We start from the raw sequence: 17999 nt of genomic DNA on the forward strand, positions 1-17999 counted from the left end.
AAAATAGATGTAGTCCCTCACATAAACTGTCCCTGGTGCTCAGATGTTACCAGATGTTGTTTTTTTCTAGAAAGGCCATTGAACTTGAAGTTAGAAGACCTGGGTTCATGTCCTGATCCTGCCATTTATAGTCATGTGACTTATAGCCAAGTCACTTGACTTCTGAATCTCAATTTCCTCATCTGCAAAATTACAGGGTTAGATCAAATCACTTGTGCATTGGTCAGGCTGTATTTGGAGTTTGAAATTAGTTCTGGGTGCCACAGTGTAAGAAGGACATTGATCTAAGTTCAAGAGCATCTGAGGAGCAGCCAGTATGGTGAGAGGCCTCCTGCCTTAACAAGACTCCCCTGCCTTGGAGCTTTCCAAGACTTGTCTGCTGTGTTATAACAGAGATTCATTTTGACTACAGTTTGAATCAGGTGGCTGCTGAGGTCCCTTCAGACCCTAAAATTCTGGGAACATCTGATTGCTAAGGTCCCTTGCAGCTCTAACAGCCTAGGATTATACATAGGTTGAAATGGAGGAATATATAAAGTCTCTCTAAAGCATTGAGCTTCACAGTTACTGACATTACATTGTCTTTCTATTAAGAATACAGTAGTTTAAAGTAGTTGGGAAATTTTCGTAGTTTTTATATTCTTTGGAATTGGTATCAAAACCATTGGTGTAGGATACATAAAGGCTGAAAATTGTCAAAGACTGATAGTAGGATTAGAAAAAATAACTTTATACCTTCTATGTTATGGTGTGGACTATATTTCTTTTATACTTTTCTCTTTATGTACTGATTCTGAAAATAAGAAACCACAATAAGAAATTATGGATTTCAATGTCAGCAGTGTCCTTTACAGTTAGCCTCTGATTGTAGTGTTTCTGTCTTGTTCAAAATTCAGATATCCAGAGAGAAGAAGAAAAAGTGAAGCGATCTGTGAAGGATGCAGCAAAAAAGGGCCAGAAGGATGCCTGTGTCATTCTAGCCAAGGAGATGATCAGATCGAGGAAGGCTGTGAGCAAGCTGTATGCATCCAAGGCACATATGAATTCTGTGCTCATGGGCATGAAGAACCAGCTGGGTAAGAACCACACCACTGGACTAAGGCCCCTGAGATTCCTGCTGGAATTTTCACCAGTGGCTTTTCTTTCTTTTCTCTTTTGTTTTAGTTTTTGCTAATGTTTTTGAAGTATGAGCATTCCTAGTTATTTTTATTTTTCATTTAACAAGCATTTATTTTCTCTCCATGATACATCCTCCCCACTAAACTTAAAAGAAAAAAAAAAGAAAAAGCAAATCCAAGCAAAATAAAACCCACATCTTCCACATGTAAAACTGTGTCTCTCATGATGCATCTTGATTCCATCTCCTCTCTGTCAGGAGATGGGTGGCAGGCTTCATAATCAGTCTCTGGAATTGTGGTTGGTCGTTGTTCTTTGGTCTTTAAAAATATTATCATTATTATATAAGTTGTTTTTCTGGTCTGCCCACTTCATTCTGTATCAGCCCATGGAGGTCTTCCCAGGATTCTCTGAACCCATCTCTTGTCATTTCTTGTAGCCCATTTCTTGGGCTACAATAACATATCATGATGTATACCATAATTTTCTCAACCATTCCTCAGTTGTTGGGCACCTCCTTAGATTCCTGTTCTTTGCTACTACTAAAAGGGCTACTATAAATAATTTTGTATATATGGATCTTTTTCCTCTTTTTTGATCTTTTTAGGGTATCAGCTTAGTAGAGGTATCAGTGGTTCAAAGTCACAGTTAAGTGACTTTTTGGAAGTAGTTCTAAATTGTTTTCCAAGAAGACTTTAAGAATTAACCATGCTAACTAACAGTGCATTAATGTGCTTTTTTCACCTGCAGTAGCTGTCATTTTCCCTTTTTTTGGTCATTTTTGCCAATCTGATGTTTATAAACGATTTGCATTTCAAAAGTTCATCTCTAAATTTGTTTAGTACTCCAAGTATATTTAACTGTTAGGAGCATTGTTCTAGATTACAGTGAGAGTCCTAAACTAGCCCTCAGCATCTCATTCAACCTTTGATTTAATTGCATTATAATAGTAGTAGTAGAACCAATTCAGGAAGGCCCTGGGAGAGAAAGAAGGAGAAAGTTTCTCCCACTTTTTATGAGATCAAAGCCAACATTAGACAGAATTTGGAAATAGGCAGAATACTTGTTTTTTATACTCTCTCACCCCCTGTCGTACATACTATGTGGCATATAGCCTGTGGCTTAATGTGGCCTTTATCTCCTCACTGGGGTGATCCTTCCGGATCATTGTGCCCCAGGTTTCCTATGTGCCTTTCCCTTCAGCTTGTCAACACAACTTGTTTCCTCAGTGGAGTTAGTGTCAGATAGTAAAAAAGCTGTTGTACTGAATTAATTGACACTAATATGTTAATGACTAGAGCTCTCCTTCTGCCAGAGAAGAGGAAGGGGAAGGTGAAAAAAGGAGGATAAGCTTTTATATATAGTGCCTTTAGGCCTAGAGACTAATTATGTTTTGACTTCATGATTTCATCCTTCAGAAGGTGGTGGGACCAACAAGGATAAATTCTGTTCTGCATTTCACTAAAAAAGAGGAACTAATTAGTGGGGTGGAAATGATGGGACTGTTGGAGAAACAGAATTCTGCTATCCTAGAGTTTCTCATAGAGAAGGAGAGGAAATCTCTTAGAATGACAGTTACCCTAAATTTTGGGAAAGCAGAGTTCACAGGGTCAGAGGAAAGGCAGGGAGAATCCCCTCAACCAAAATCTTCAGGGGAAGTCTGCCCAGGAGGGTTGGGAGATGCTCAAGAAGGGAAGAGGGAAAATGGGATTTGCCTAAGAGACTGATGTGGCTGCACAGGAAACAATCTGCCTAGATTTTAAGAGGCAGCATACAGAAGATGAACATGAGGATGAATTAACAGAAGAAGAAATGGAATAAGCATTATTAAGCACCTTATATGCTAGGTGCTGTGTTAAGCACTTTACAAATTTTATCTCATTTGATCCTCACATCAGTCCTGTGAAGTAGGTGCTAAGAAATTGAGGCAGGCAGAGGTGAAGTGACTTGCCCCAGTCACATATCTGATAAATGTGTGTGGCTGGATTTGAATTGAGATCTTCTTGACTCCAGGTGCAGGATTTGGTCCACCACTGAGCTGCTGCCTCTAGGTGATTATAGGATTGAAAATAAGAATCTGAAATTAATATAAGATTGGTGTGAGATGAGTATAAGAATATGGCATAATCCTATCCAAATTTTATATTTGCCTTTCTCTGAACATGTTATATATACTCTATTTCCCCAGATAAATGTATTGTAATCTCCTTGAAGGTAGAGACTGTTTATCTTGCCACATTGTCTGATGACAGGGATGGGGCACTTGTAGCCTCAAGGCCACATGGGGTGTGACCTTTTGCCTGAGTCTAAGTTTTATTTTATTTCTTATAATTAATTATTTTTGTTTTTCAGCATTTGCTTCCATAAGATTTTGAGTTTTAAATTTTTCCCCTTCCCTAAGATTGCATACAGTCTGATATTGGCTGTACTTATACATTCGTATTAAACAAAATGGAATTTGATTTGCCTGATTCTGTATATTTGTTTGCAGTTTTTTTCTTTTTCTTTTCCCAATAGAGTGGGGAGGTGGGAATTTTGATAATTAAAAAAATAATATTTAATTTAAAAACAGTAATAGGGAAAGATAATGAGTTTGGGATGTCCAATAGGCGGGTAGAAACTGGAGGTCAGCAGAGAGATAAAGGGCCAGATAAATGAATTTGGGAATCATCTGTAGAGATGATAATTGAACCAGTAGGAATGGATATAATACTGAGATCTACAGAGGGAGAAGAGAGAGAGCCAGGGAGAACCCTATGGAAACACCCATTGTTAGTGGGCATGACCTGGGTGAAAGTACAGCCAAAAATTAGGTAGGAAGGAGGAGAATCAGGAAAAAGCTGTGTCATAAAGACCTAGAAAGAAGAGAGGATCCTGGAGAAAAGAGGATTCTTGAGTGTCAGAGGCTTCAGAGATGTCAAGAATGATGAGAGGTAGTACCTTAGGTTTGGCGTTTGAGCCCCCTGGTAGCTTTAGACAGGGCAGTTTCCATTGAACAATGAGTTCAGAAGCCAGCCTTCAGAGGGTTGGATTTGATGACCTCTGAGGTCTTCCTAAATCTAAATCTATTTTCCTGTGATGATCTTTTGAGAAGTGGAAGAAGCCTTAGTAGCTGTCCCATTATACTGAAGAGACTTGCCCAAGGTGTAGAGAGCTAAAGGAGCCCCAGCAATTGAAGAAATAATATTGAAGAATTGAAGAAATAAATGGATATAAACCCTAACTATAGTGAGATAAGTCAACAGGAAAATTGTTCACTTCATTTAAAAAAAAAAAAAACCTAACTTTGTATTTAAGATAATTGAAAATATTTTAGCAATTAAATTTGTAAATTAGTCCTTTGCACTTTATACAGAAAATATAAAATGTCTGGTGCTGTAGTAAAGGAAAATGGTATTAATACCAATTCTTGATGTTTATCTTTAGGTCTTTCCTAAGGAGTTTAACCCTTTTGTAATTTTACTAAGCAATCATGACATATTATAAGGCACTTCGGATGTTAACAGAAATAAGATTCAGAATGTTTCAAGTTTCTTCTTTTTTTGTTATTTTGAAACTGACTGTAAGTAAATTTGAAGTACTATAGTGATAAAACCAGACAACATGCAATAAAAGGTAAGAAAAGATTAATAAAGATATCTATGGCCAACTTTTCTCCATCAGACTAAGTGGAGCCTTTAGGTTCTGTCACTCCAGCCCTTGAAGTGCTACATGAGGAAATAGATATGCACTAAAAAAGACAAAGATGGCTAGAGTAGCTGGACTTGATGAGCTTGGAGCAAAAAGAGCCTGTGCTAGACAAGAACAGTTTTGAGGATATTGAAGATCTGTTCTGAAGATATTCAAAAGAGAGGAAGATAACCAAAAAAGATGACCAAGATAATAACAGTAAGAACTTATCCACGTGTCTACTTTCCATTCTTTGCAAAGTTTCTAAGTGAATGATTTACACATACATCCAATGTGTCCTTATGTTTTATTTTTTAAAATAATTTTTTTCATTTCCCATTATACATATGAAGTGATGCAAAACATTTTTGCATTAACCATGTTCCAAAAAAAAAAAAAAAGGCAAGAAACATAAAAAAAATCTTGAATCTGTACTTTTAGCCTATCAGTTCTCCCTGAAGGTAGACAGCATTTTTCATGAGCCCTTTGGAATTGTGGTAGATCATTGGTATTGATCAGAATTACTAAGTCTTTCGTTGGCGATTGTAATAGTTAGGCTTACTTCACTTTGCATCAGTTGATAAAAGAATTGCCAGGTTCTTTTTGAAACCATCCCCTTTCATCATTTTTTACACCACAATACTATTGCATCACAATCACATACCACAACTTGTTCAAGCATTCCCCAGTTGTCAGCATCCCCTCCATTTTCAGTACTTTACCACCACAAAAAGAGCTGCTATAAATATTTTTGTACATATGGTTTCTTTTTCCTTTTCCTTTTATCTCTTTGGGGTGTAGTTCTGATTGTGCAAACGTGTTCTTTTTGAGGGAATTAGGAGAAAATAAGCAGACTTTTATGAGAGATTCTACCACAGATTTTTCATCATTGCTTGGCTTGCCAAGAGACCAAACCTGTGTTCTCTCTTTTACAGATGAGGAAACTGAGACACTGAGTGATTAAATGATTTGCCCCTGATGACACAGCTAGTAAGTAATAATAATAGTAGCTAGCATTTAAATAGCACTTTAAGTTTTTCAAAGTGCTGTATACATATCTCATTTTCATCATTTGAACTCTGGTCTCCTAAGTCATGCTTGGACGATTTTCAAATGATACAAAACTAAGAGACTAAGCTAAAACAATGGGGTCCTTAAAAGGGCTAGAGCATTGCCCTGAATCTATAAGATAGAATTCACTAAAAATTAACATAAACTCTTAAATTTGGATTGAGAAAATGAACCCTGTAAGTATATTGTATGAATGACGTGGATAAAAAGTTTGTCTGAAAACTAGACTTATGGAATTTTATCTCAAATAAATCAAGTTACTCAATACTCAAATACTCAGCTAGATCTCTGAGCTGATCAGTATCTGTGTGGTCTCAGTCAATGCAGATCAGTCTTCCTGCCCCTCTTGTGTGACTCTTTTCTGTCATAGGGGGCCCAGCTGGAAACCTGTCTCAGTTTCTCTTCATATCACATAGATCCCAGCCCATCTTCTTGTTTGATCATCCTCTGATGACATCCTTTACTTAGATTCTAAGTAAAACCAAGAAATTTTTTGTTTAATATGTTGCAGTGTGTTCCTGTCCACTATATACCTTTCCATTGCCCTCTTGTGTAGTCCTTGTATTTAATTCTTCAGGGACTGTACCTGTTGTTCCATGACTCTGGTCATTTATGGAAATACTGGCATTCTTAGTAGTAAAAAGATGGACCTCTCTTTCATGAAGAAGGTCTGGGTCATTAAAGGAACTCTGCAATTTCTTGTAATTTTATAACTATAATTTCTTAAAGGCAGTATAGTTAGTTCTCTTTCTCCAGTTCAGTGTGGGCCCAACTCAATCACCATTTGCAGCATTTATCCAAGATATTGATCCTGGTGAATAAATAGGTTGTCAAATTAATTACATATCCTATTCTGGATAGTAGGTATTCTTCATGCAGTTTTTTTTCTTTCTGTATATGGTAAGCCAGACTCTTTCAAATGGCTGTGGTGAATAAAGCAAGACTTAGGTAGCATAGTGGAACTAGCTTTTTATTTTTAAATTTTATTTTGAATTCCAAATTCTCTCCCTCCTTTCATCTCCTCCCCCACCCATTCAGAAGGCAAGAAATACAATAATTGTTCCATGTATAAAGTCACGCAAAACATGTTTTCACTTCAGGCATATTCTTCAACATCTCCCCCCCCCCAAGAAAAAAAAAAGAAAAAAGGGGGAAAGTTATACTTCGATCTGCGCTATGAATTCATCAGCTCTTTATCTGGAAGTAGCTAGCATTTTTCATCATGATTACTTTGGAATCCTTTGTGGTGGATCATTGTCTTTATGAGAATCACTAAGTCTTTTCCCAGTTGATTATTTTTACAGTATTGATGTTACCGGGTGAATTGTTCTCCTGGTTTTGCTTTACTTTGTTTTTATCAATTTCATATAAGTCTTCCCATGCTTTTCTGAGACCACCGCCTTCATCATTTCTTACATCATCCCAGTCATATAACATAACTTGTTCACCATTCCCCAGTTGATGGGCATCATCTCAATTTTCAATTCTTTGCCACTACTACTAAAAGAGCTGCTCTAAGTATTTTTGTACATGTGGGTCCTTTTCTTTTTTTTCCATTCTTTTCTTTCTTTAATTTATCTCTTTGGGATACAAACCTAATAATGGTATGGCTCCTCAAAGGTTGGACCAGTTCACAACTCCATCTATAGTACATTGATGTCCTTATTTTTCTACACTCCCTCCAGCATTTGCCATTTTCCTCTTCGGTCATGTTTCCCAATATTATAGGTATAAGCTGGTATCTCAGAATTGTTTTAATTTGCATTTCTGTAATTACAGTGATTTAGAGCATTTTTTCATGTGACTATTGATAGCTTTGATTTCTTCCTCAGAAAACTGTCTGTTCATGTCCCTTGACCATTTATTATGTGGGGAATGATTCCTGTTAAAAATTTGACTTAGTTGCCTATATAATTGAGAAATGAGATTTTTGTCTAAGCAACTTGCTGCAAAGATTTCCCCCCTCCCCCCACCCAGTTTCCTGCTTTCCTTCTAATATTGGCTGCATTGGTTTTGTTTGTGAAAAAATTTTTAATTTTATATAATCCATATTATCCATTTTATTTCCTGTGAATCTTTCTGTCTCTTGTTTTGTTGTGAACTCTTCTGCTATCCATAGATCTGATGGATAATTTCTTCCATGTTCCACTAATTTGCTTGTGATGTCACCCTTCATATCGAAATCAAGTACCCATTTTGAGTTTATCTTGATATGTGGTGTGAGATGTTGGTCCCTGCCTAGTTTCTACCAGACTGCTTTCCAGTTGTCCTAGCAGTTCTTGTCACATAAATGAGTTCTTGGGTCATTAGTTGGGATCTTTGGGTTTATCAGATACTAGGTTGCTGAGATCATTTGCTCCTGTTATATTAGGTACATAATCTGTTCCATTGATCAACCACTCTATTTGTTATCTAGTACCACATTGTTTTGATTATAGCTTTGCAGTATAGTTGGAGATCTTGTACTGCCAGGCCTGCTTTCTCATTTTTTTCATTGATTCTCTTGATATTTGTTCCTCAAGATGAATTTTGTTATTTTTTTCTAGCTCCAAAAAGTAACTCTTTGGTAGTTTGATTGGTATGATATTAATTAAGTAAATTAAATAGTATTATCATTTTTATTATTTTAGCTTGACTTGCCTTTGAGCAATTAATATTTCTCCGGTTATTTGCATTGGTCTTTATTTGTGTGAAAACTATTTTGTAATTGTGTTCATATAGTTTCTTTGTCTTGGCAGGGAGACTCCCAAGTATTTCATGTTGTTTGCAGCTGTTTTGAATAGAATTTCTATTTCTGTCTCTTTCTACTGTGTTTTGTTGGTAATATGTAAAAATGGAGATTTATGTGGATTTATTTTTATATCCTGAAACTTTGCTGAAGTTATTGTTTCGACTAGTATTTAGTTGAATGTCTAGGGTTCTCAAAGTATACCATCATATCTTCTGAAAAGTGTTAGTTTTGTTTCCTTATTGCCTATTTTTATTGTCTTATTGCTATAGCTAGCAGTTCTAGTATATTGAATAATAATGATGATAATGGACATCCTTGCTTCACCCCTGATTTTATTGGGAAGGCTTCTAGTTTATTTCCATTACAGATAATATTTGCTCTTGGCTTTAGATAGATATCCCTATTTTTTAAAAAAATTCCACTTATTCCTATGCTTTCTAGTGTTTTTAATGGGAATGAATGTTGTATTTTGTGAAAAGCTTTTTCTGCATCTCTTGAGGTAATATTATAATCTTTGTTGTTTTTTTGTTGATGTAGTTAGTTACGCTTATAGTTTTCCTAACATTGAACCAGCTCTGCATTTTTTATATGAATCTGGCCTGTCAAAGTGTATCATCTTTGTCATATATTGTAATTGCCTTCTTAATATTTTATTTACATTTTTGCATTGATATTCATTAGGGAAATTGGTCTATAGTTTTTTTTTTCTTTTTGCTCCTTGGTTTAGGTAGCAAAACTGTATTTTTGTCATAGAAAGAGTTTCTTTGGACTCCTTCGCCTTTGTTTTTTCAGATAGTTTAGCAATGGAATCAATTGTTCTTTAAATGTATGGTAGAATTTTCTTGTAATCCCTCTGGTCCTGGTTTTGTTTTTTTTTTTCTTAGGGAGCTCATTTATCATTTGTTCAATTTTTTTTTTCTAAGATAGCGTTATTTAAGTATTCTGTTTCCTCTTCTGTTAATTGGGGCAATTTTCATTTTTGTAAATATTCATCCGTTTCATTAAGATTGCCAGTTTTGTTGGCAAATAGTTGGGCATAATAGCTCCTAATAATTGCTTTTATTTCATCTTTGTTGGTTGTATAATCAACCCCCTTTTTCTTTCAATATTTAATTGGGATTCTTAATTTCATTTGGAGATGATTCAAGTATTCTGATGGTTAGTGGCTCTTACAGTAGAGGGGCATAACGACCAAGTGAGGGGGGGAAGGATTAGAAACCAGTAATGATTCAAGGCTGTAACTGACAAGGTTTGGCAACTTCTTGGATGACTCTGAAGTTGTGTACGTGGGTGACTACAAGGGCGGCATGGCGGTGCCCTTGGGGTAAAGTCTGAAGAGTGTAGATTGGAGGAGAAAGAAAGCTAATGAGTTTGAGATACTGCTGGAATAGTCAGTTTAGAACATCAGTGATCAGGAGTGACTCTCGGGCTAGTTATCTACCACAAGGAGTCATCGGCCTAACAGCCATTCAGTAAGTACTTAGTAAGTACCTGCTGTATTCTGGGCACTGAGTAAGGTACTCATGATCCAGTGACAAAGTTCTCCAGGAGCTTATACTCTAAATGTGGAAACAAGTACATATGGATGGATAAGAATAGGGACTAGACTCCTGAAGAATCTCCTGCTTGATTCAGGTCAGCACCTGTGACTCATCAGAAAGCATTTATTTAGTGCTAACGATGGACCAATGATATGCCAAGCGTTGGGGTAAATGCTGGGGATACAAAGGAGGGCAAAATGGAGGAAACAGCACACAAACAAGTGTGGGGAGCTGGGTGTTGCGGTGGGTGGGGGTGGGGGAAGTAATGTGCCCAGACTCTCACAGCATGTGAGCAAGCAGCCTGAGCCCACAGGATTGGGTGTTGGGAGGCTCAGAGGTGCATGTGCTTTGTGCAGACTTTCACTCTTGTTGCTGAGGCTTCTGTTCAGATATTCAGAAATGGCTGTTGTAATATATAAAAGCTTCTGATCATTGAATTCAGTCATTTCAGTTGTGTCCAACTCTTTGTAACCCGCTTTGGGGTTTTCCTGACAAAGATACTGGAGTGGTTTGCCATTTCTTTCTCCAGTTCATTTTACAGATGAAGAAACAGGCAAATAGGGTGAAATGACTTGCCCAGGATCACCCAGCTAGTGAGTGTTTGAGGCTGAATTTGAATTCAAGATGAGTCTTTCTGACTGTAGGCCTGGCAGCCTGTCCGCTCACCTATGCAGCCCTCTGATTATTGAAAGCATTGTGCAGATTCCCAAATTACATTTATCTGCTCCCTAATTGAATTTATTTTTGTATACGTTAATATAATCTGTGAAAGTTTTTCATATTTTAATGTTTTGTTTTGAGTTATCCATATGCATTAGGAATATGGGGCAGTAATTTTCTTTTGTATTAGGATTTTAGTTTAGAATCATTATCATCTCTGTATTCTATTTTTCTTTCAAAATGTGCAAAGATATTTTTTGTCTTAAAAATACTTTCAGAACTTTCAAAGACACTTGGAATTATTATTTCTGAATGGGCTTGGGACGGTTCGATCCTCTGACTGCTGAGGGTTTGTTTGCGCTGTTTGATTGTCTTGATTTCTTCAATTTCTCTCAGGCTATTTAATTCTTTTATAGCTAATTCACCAATTTTTAGCAAATGAGATTTCTGAAGAAATTTTCAGTCTCATTTTTTAATCTTGCCCGTAATGATTTATAAGGATGAAAACGGTTTCTTTGCTGTTGTTCTTTAGCCCTGAAAATTATTGCTTCTTTTTCTTTGCTCCCATACAGTCCTGGTTAGACTGGGCAGGAAGTCCGTATGTTCCCTTTCATGTGCCAACAACCTTCGTAAGATATGTTGGTCTTAGAGTCGAGTCTCAGGCCTGGGTTTTAATCTTGTCTCTTCCGCTTGTTACTCAGGTGTTTTTGCATAAATCATTCAAGTTACCACCACCCCCCACCCCCACCCCCGCCAGGTCAACACTGAGGAGAACACATTAGTCGTGGTCATTCTTGTAGCTACTCAGCTTTCTGTTTGTATTTTATTTCTTCTTTTTTATCGTTTAAATCTTATGTAAAGTTCAAGATATTTTGTTGACTTTCTACTCTAATCCTCTGGTTAAATGCTCAGTCTTTTTTCCCTTTTCTTTCTCACGTATTCAGTGGCAAGATATTTGCCACTTGGCACTTGCCTTCCTTATTTCAATCCTAGTGTTTGGTCTCATTGCTGGCAAATCACGTGTCCCCAGTGTTCCTTCAGTGTCTTTTTCCTTGCTTAATTATGGGGTTTAGTAGCCTTAGTCTCCCTGAAGTGTGCGGGCTGCCTGTCTCTCTGCTTCACTGTGGTAATCTGTGAAGTACCAGCATATTGTCTGTGAACACAAGTGTTGTTTTCTCTAGGATAATAAGAACTTTTAAGAAAAAGTTATGTGTTTTGGAGGGGAAAACATCCAACAGGCTTCTAGATGGCACAGTGGGATGAGAGTGCTGGACCTGGAGTCAGGAAGATCTGTGTTCAAATTCAGTCTCAGATACTTACTAGCTGTGTAAATTGTGGCCACACTTAACCTCTGTTGCTTCAGTGTCCTCATCTGTAAAATGGGCATAATTGCACCTAGCTTGCAGGTGAAGATCAAAGGAGATAACATTTGTAAAGCATTTCACAAACCTTATAAAACACTATAGAAATGTTAACTTGATTCTGTTAATTAAAATTTTCTAGTATTTGATTTAATTCAGATATATCTTGGTACTTGTCATTTGTGAAAATCCATTGTAGAATGATACTAGGTTTTTTTGCCACAGGGACTCTTGAAACTCTTTATTGAGTCTAAGCAGAGACCGTGATGGGCAGTGGTGGGAGCAGTGCCCGCACCAGTTAGATCACAGGCTGTTGATGTTATGAAGTACACATTTTTAAGGACTAAATTCTCCCATCTTGGCTAAAAAACTATGAAATGAGATGCTTTTACATTTAATGGTAGATCTTTATGTCTTTTGTTCCTTTTTCTTTTCTCTCTTACCAAATCTTCCTTCTCTTACTTCTATCAATAGACTTATTTAAAATCTGCTAGCACTCTATAATTAATAAATGCAGATTGTTCTGTATTTACCTAAATGTTTGTCTTCATGTTTTTTCTTGTTCTTATTAATAATTTTATATTTATGTGATTTATTGTTCTATTTCCTCCCCCCTTTATCAATAGAAACTTTATTATATTAATATCAGCATCCTTCTTATGTCACAGTAACATAGTCTACAGTTATTTTAATTTTCAAAGGATTTTTAAATTTAGTGGCTAGAGAGAGGTTTTGCTTCTTTATCCTTTTTTTGAGAAGAAACGGTATACTTTAAGGCAATAGTCTGCAAGATGCAGACTTTGCCTTGCAGTTTGTGGCCTGACTCTAAAGAGTGTTTGATCAATCAATCTGAGGATGGAAATCTAGTTGAATCCCACTCCTGGTAATGGCCAGTAATGGGGCTTGTCTCTAATACAGCCACACGTCTTCTGGACCCACTTTATCCCCCATTCTACCACCTTTCTATCTTTTCCTAGCTTCTTTCTGAGTTGGGTATATGTCCCTTGGAACTTAGATTTCAGCTACCTAGTCACCTGGGGCACCTCCAGCTGCTGTCCAGCACACTCGCACCTTCCCCCATCCCCATGTGGCTTTGGCAAGGCTCCTGAAGACCTGGCTCTACACTCTAGGCAGTGACTTGTCAAAGCTGCACCTCCTCCTTTGGGAAAGGACAGAGAGAGTCTCACCGCATGAACAGACCCAAATGGTTGTGATTAGTGTTACAGATCTCATTATGTAGACTTTCATCCCAAACCCATCCCTCTTCCAGCCCTCTTTTTTATTGTCATAGACACTATCCTGTATTTCATCAGTGCTCACAACCTCCCCTTTTCATTTCCTTTCCTCTCACTGGCTTCTAAACCGTATAGTCTGGTTTCCAACATCATCATTCCGCTGGAACTTCTCTCTGCAGAGTTACTGATAGTCTCTTAATTGCCAAATCCACTGACTTTTTTCTCATTCATCCTCCTTCCTGACCTCTCTGTAGCCTGTAACTTGGTTACTTTCCAGGTTTTCATGACACTGCTCTCTCCTAGTTCTCTGTCTTGACTGACTGACTGATTCTTCTCCCTTAATGCAAAAAGGAAGGAAACTGTTCCCTGGGAACAAAGGTCACAAAGGAACAGCAACCATGAGGGGAAGAGCAGGTACTCTTCCTCTCAATGTCCTTGGGAATGACTCTGGGACACAACAAGCAGGGACTTCTGATCAAGGCCCCTCAGGGCTCAGACTTACTCCAGAGACGTGGAAGTAACTTTGACTTTCCATTAGTGTGCTTAAGGTTTGGCTGCACCCCTGTATTACTGGATTTATTTGTCCTTGGCAAGGTATGCTGTAGCACTCATGGCAAAAACACTTTCCCCTTCAGCTGTCCTTCGAGTGGCTGGCTCCTTACAGAAGAGTACAGAAGTGATGAGAGCCATGCAAAGCCTAGTGAAGATCCCAGAGATCCAGGCAACCATGAGGGATCTGTCCAAAGAGATGATGAAGGTGAGATGCTTGGTTATAAAATCACATAGTGATTTTTTACATTGTAGACTGCAGGATGATCTTGAGAGAAATTCCATGGGATGTCCTAGAAATAGATACATCAATATGGGCATAGTGCCAGGAAACATCTAGGGATATGTGTTAAGGAAAGGTGAAGCTTGATTCACAGGATCACCAATTTAGATCTAAAATAACTTCTTAGGAACTGAGAGGGCTAGAACAAATTACATGACCAGTTTTAAATTTTCATCAGTGAAAATTGGGTTAATGAATCAGCATACCAAAACTTATGGAATGCAGCTAAATCAGTTCCCAAGGGAAATTTTGTAACTCTGAATGCTGTCATCAACAGAAGAAATAATCAATCAATGAATTAGATACACAACTAAAAAAAAGTGAGCAACCAATCAAAACTTCTCAACTTAGCAACAAAGGAGAAATTCTGAAAATTATTTAAGAGATTTAAAACATTGAAAGCATTCATGAATTCAAAAATAAAAGTAGGAGCTGAGTTTTTGGGAGGAAAAAATACTTTAAAAATACATATGATTTTTATAAAGAAAGGGGGAAACCAAATTAGTTATATCAAAAATGACAAAGGCGAATTGGGAGCAGCTGAAGAGGCAATAAAGGAAACTATTAGAAACTGTTTTAGTGGCAAAATATGCTGACAAAACCATTAACTTAGAGGAAATAAATAAAGATATAAAATACCTAGATCAGCACAAGAAGAAGCAGACTGTTTAGGTTGTTTAGATAACCTAATATCAGGAAAAAAAGTTGAACAAGTCGTGAATGAACTTCAGAAGGAAAAATTCCAGGACCAAACATTTACACGTGAATATAAGAATGTCTGTGTTCAAAGAACATCCCAATATTGTGTAACCTTTTTGCAGTCATCAGCAGATCAGTAAGTGTTAAGCACCTACTGTGTGCCAGGCCCTGTGCTGGAATAAAAACAAGTCAAAAGACAGTCCCTGTCCTCAAGTTCATGGTCTGATGGAGGAGACAGCTATGTCCAAACAAGCTATATACATACATATACGTATATGTATATATGATAAACTGGAAATAACGAAGGAAGGCACTAGAATTGAGAATGGGGGATGGCTTCCTCCAGTTGGGATTTTAGGTGGACTGGAGACTGCCAGAGACCACGCCCAGATTTGGCAGATGGGAGAGTCTCATTAGAGGAACAGCCAGGAGGCAGTTGGATTGGTGGGGACTGGCAAGGGGTGGAGCTCAGTCCTCCAGAGCTCTGATCACCAGAGGGGATTTGTATTTGGTCCTGGTGGTGAAGAGGAACCATAGAAGTTTAACTGAAGGGTGGGGTCAATGACATGTTCAGACCAGCACTTCGGAAAGTCACTTTAGTGGCAGAATGGATAGCAGTGGAGAGAGGCACGGCCAGGGAGACCCCCAGCAGCTGCTGCGATGGCCCTGCAGTGAGGTGAGGGCTGGCAGGGTCAGAGGAGAGAAGGTCACATGTGTCGGATGTGACATCAACAGACCTTGGATATAGGGAGAGGGGAGAGATGAGGAGTCAAGGACGACCCCCGGGTCATGAGCCTGGGACTGAATGGATGGTGGTGCTTTTGACAATGACAGGGAAGTGGGGAAGAGGCAAGGGTTTGGGCTGAAAGGGGAGGAGTTGTGTTTTGGATGTGTTGAGTTTAAGGTGTCCATGAACATTCATTGTCCAGTAACTGAAAGGCAGTCTGCAATTCAGTCCATGCGAGCTGATGAGATCACTGGAAGAAAGGAGAAAAGAGGGTTCAGGATAGTCATGGAGAGTCAGAGAGAGAGAGATCAAGAAGGATGGCATCATCATCATCATCATTTCTTGCATCTGTCCAGTAGTATGCCATCACATGTAGAACTTGTTCAGCCATTCCCCAACTGGTAGGCACTCCCTCACCCCTCAGATGGCCATTCTTTGCCATCTCAAAAAGAGCTGTAAATATTTTTGTACATCCTTAAGTTAGAAGTTGTTTTCCTTAGCACTAATTTCTCCCTTAATCTGCTGGGGGGGGGGGGGTGTGTGTGTGTGTGTGTGTGTGTGTGTGTGTGTGTGTGTGTGTGTGTGTGTGTGTGTGTGTGTGTGTGTGTGTGTGTGTGTGTGTGTGTGTGTGTGTGTGTCTGTGTGTGTGTGTCTGTGTGTGTGTGTGTCTGTGTGTGTGTGTGTCTGTGTGTGTGTCTGTGTGTCTGTGTCTGTCTCTGTGTGTGTGTGCGTGTATGTTTTTGTTTCTTCCACTGACTAGTGCAGATCTTCTGCTCCTTCTCCCTCTTCCTCCTTGTTTGGATACACATCTACTTGAACACATGGGTTATGCGAGATCATTTTCTGTAACCTTTCTTTCCCTTTCAGTTTCTTTCCTCCTCCCTTGTCTTTCTCTTCTGAGATCATCAAGACCTAACAGGCCTTGTCTAACTAGACTCCCTCTGTGATCCCTGCTGATGACAGGATTTCCAGCTGACATGTCATCTCTCCATATTTTGATGAAAGCAGCTTATCCTTGTCTAGTCCCTTCTCAGTGTTCCCTTATGTTTATCTTTTTAATATATCTTTCCACTTCTGTGTTTCAACTTCAGAGTTTCTCCATAGCTCTGGTCTTTTCATCAGGAATGCTCGAAAGACCTCTGTTTGATGAAAAATTTTTTTTCCTCTGTAAGACAATCCTCAATTTTGCTGATAAGTTTGTCCTTTGCCTTTATGGAGCATTGTATCCAGACTGTCTGTTCCTTCATGATGGTGGTGGTTCTAACTGTGGTTCCTCAGGCTTTGAATTCTTGCATTTTGGCTGCTTGAACTGTTTTTACTTTAATGTGCAAGCTCTAGGTTTGGGCTGTAATGTTGCTAGGAGGTGACTGGTGAATCCCTTCTATTTCCACTTGCCTTCTGGCTTCCTTTAAGGCTTAGCCCAAATCCCACCTTCACCTGTAGCCCTTAACACCAAGTCCTTCCCTCTGTGGATTCTCCCCAGTCTTACAGCTCTCGTCTGTACCGTCGTCTTTGTTGTCTCCCTCACTCAAAAAAAACAAAGTCAAGTGCAAGTCACGTCACCATTTCTCTGATGGCAGTGAAGGATGAACACACACACACACACACACACACACAGTTGTCTCCCTCATTAGACTGAGCTCTTTGAGGGCAGGGCTTGTCTCTTGCATTTTTTTTTGAAAAATTTAATTAATTTGTTTTCAGTTTTCAACAATCACTGCCTTAAGTTTTAAATTTGCTCCCCCTCTCTCCCCGCTCCCTCCCCAAGATGGCATGCAGTTTTATATGATTATATGCTATCTTATACATTCTTATTAAACACATTTTCACATTAGTCATGTTGCATAGAGGAATTAAAACAAATGGGAGAAACCATGAGAAAAACCAAACCAAAACATAACAAAAGAGAAAATAGTCTGCTTCATTCTATGTTCTGATTCCATAGTTCTTTCTTCTGGATGTGGATGGCATTTTGCATCATGAGTCTTTTGGGAATATTTAGGTCCTTGCATTGCTGTGAAAGGCTAAGTCTGGCAGAAATAGTCCTTGCACACTGGTTTTTACTGTGTACAGTGTTCTCCTGGTTCTGCTCATTTCACTCAGCATCAGTTCAAGTCTGTCCAGGTTTTCTAAGTTTGCCTGTTCATCATTTCTTATAGCACAGTAGTATTCCATAACATTCATATACCACACCTTGTTCAGTCATTCCCCAGTTGATGGGCATCCCCTCGATTTCCAGTTCTTGGCCACCACAGAAAGAGCTGCTATCAATATTTTTGTACATGTGGGTCCTTTTCCCATTTTTGTGACGTCTTTGTGATAGAATCCTAAAAGCAATATTTCTGGGCCAAAGGGTG

At 38.4% G+C, this 17999-nt stretch overlaps 1 protein-coding gene across 1 annotated transcript in view; it reads left to right on the plus strand.

Annotated features, from left to right (window-relative positions):
* CHMP3 (charged multivesicular body protein 3) overlaps nucleotides 1-17999 on the plus strand; it is a 37534-nt gene that overhangs the window by 17621 nt on the left and 1914 nt on the right. Inside the window, exons 3-4 of the mRNA XM_072636936.1 lie at nucleotides 897-1076; nucleotides 14020-14141. Of these exons, the coding sequence (XP_072493037.1) occupies nucleotides 897-1076; nucleotides 14020-14141 (302 nt within the window). The remainder of the gene's footprint in view (nucleotides 1-896; nucleotides 1077-14019; nucleotides 14142-17999) is intronic.

This window comes from Notamacropus eugenii, chromosome 1 (genome assembly GCF_028372415.1).
Source record: "Notamacropus eugenii isolate mMacEug1 chromosome 1, mMacEug1.pri_v2, whole genome shotgun sequence".
NCBI lineage: Eukaryota > Metazoa > Chordata > Mammalia > Diprotodontia > Macropodidae > Notamacropus > Notamacropus eugenii.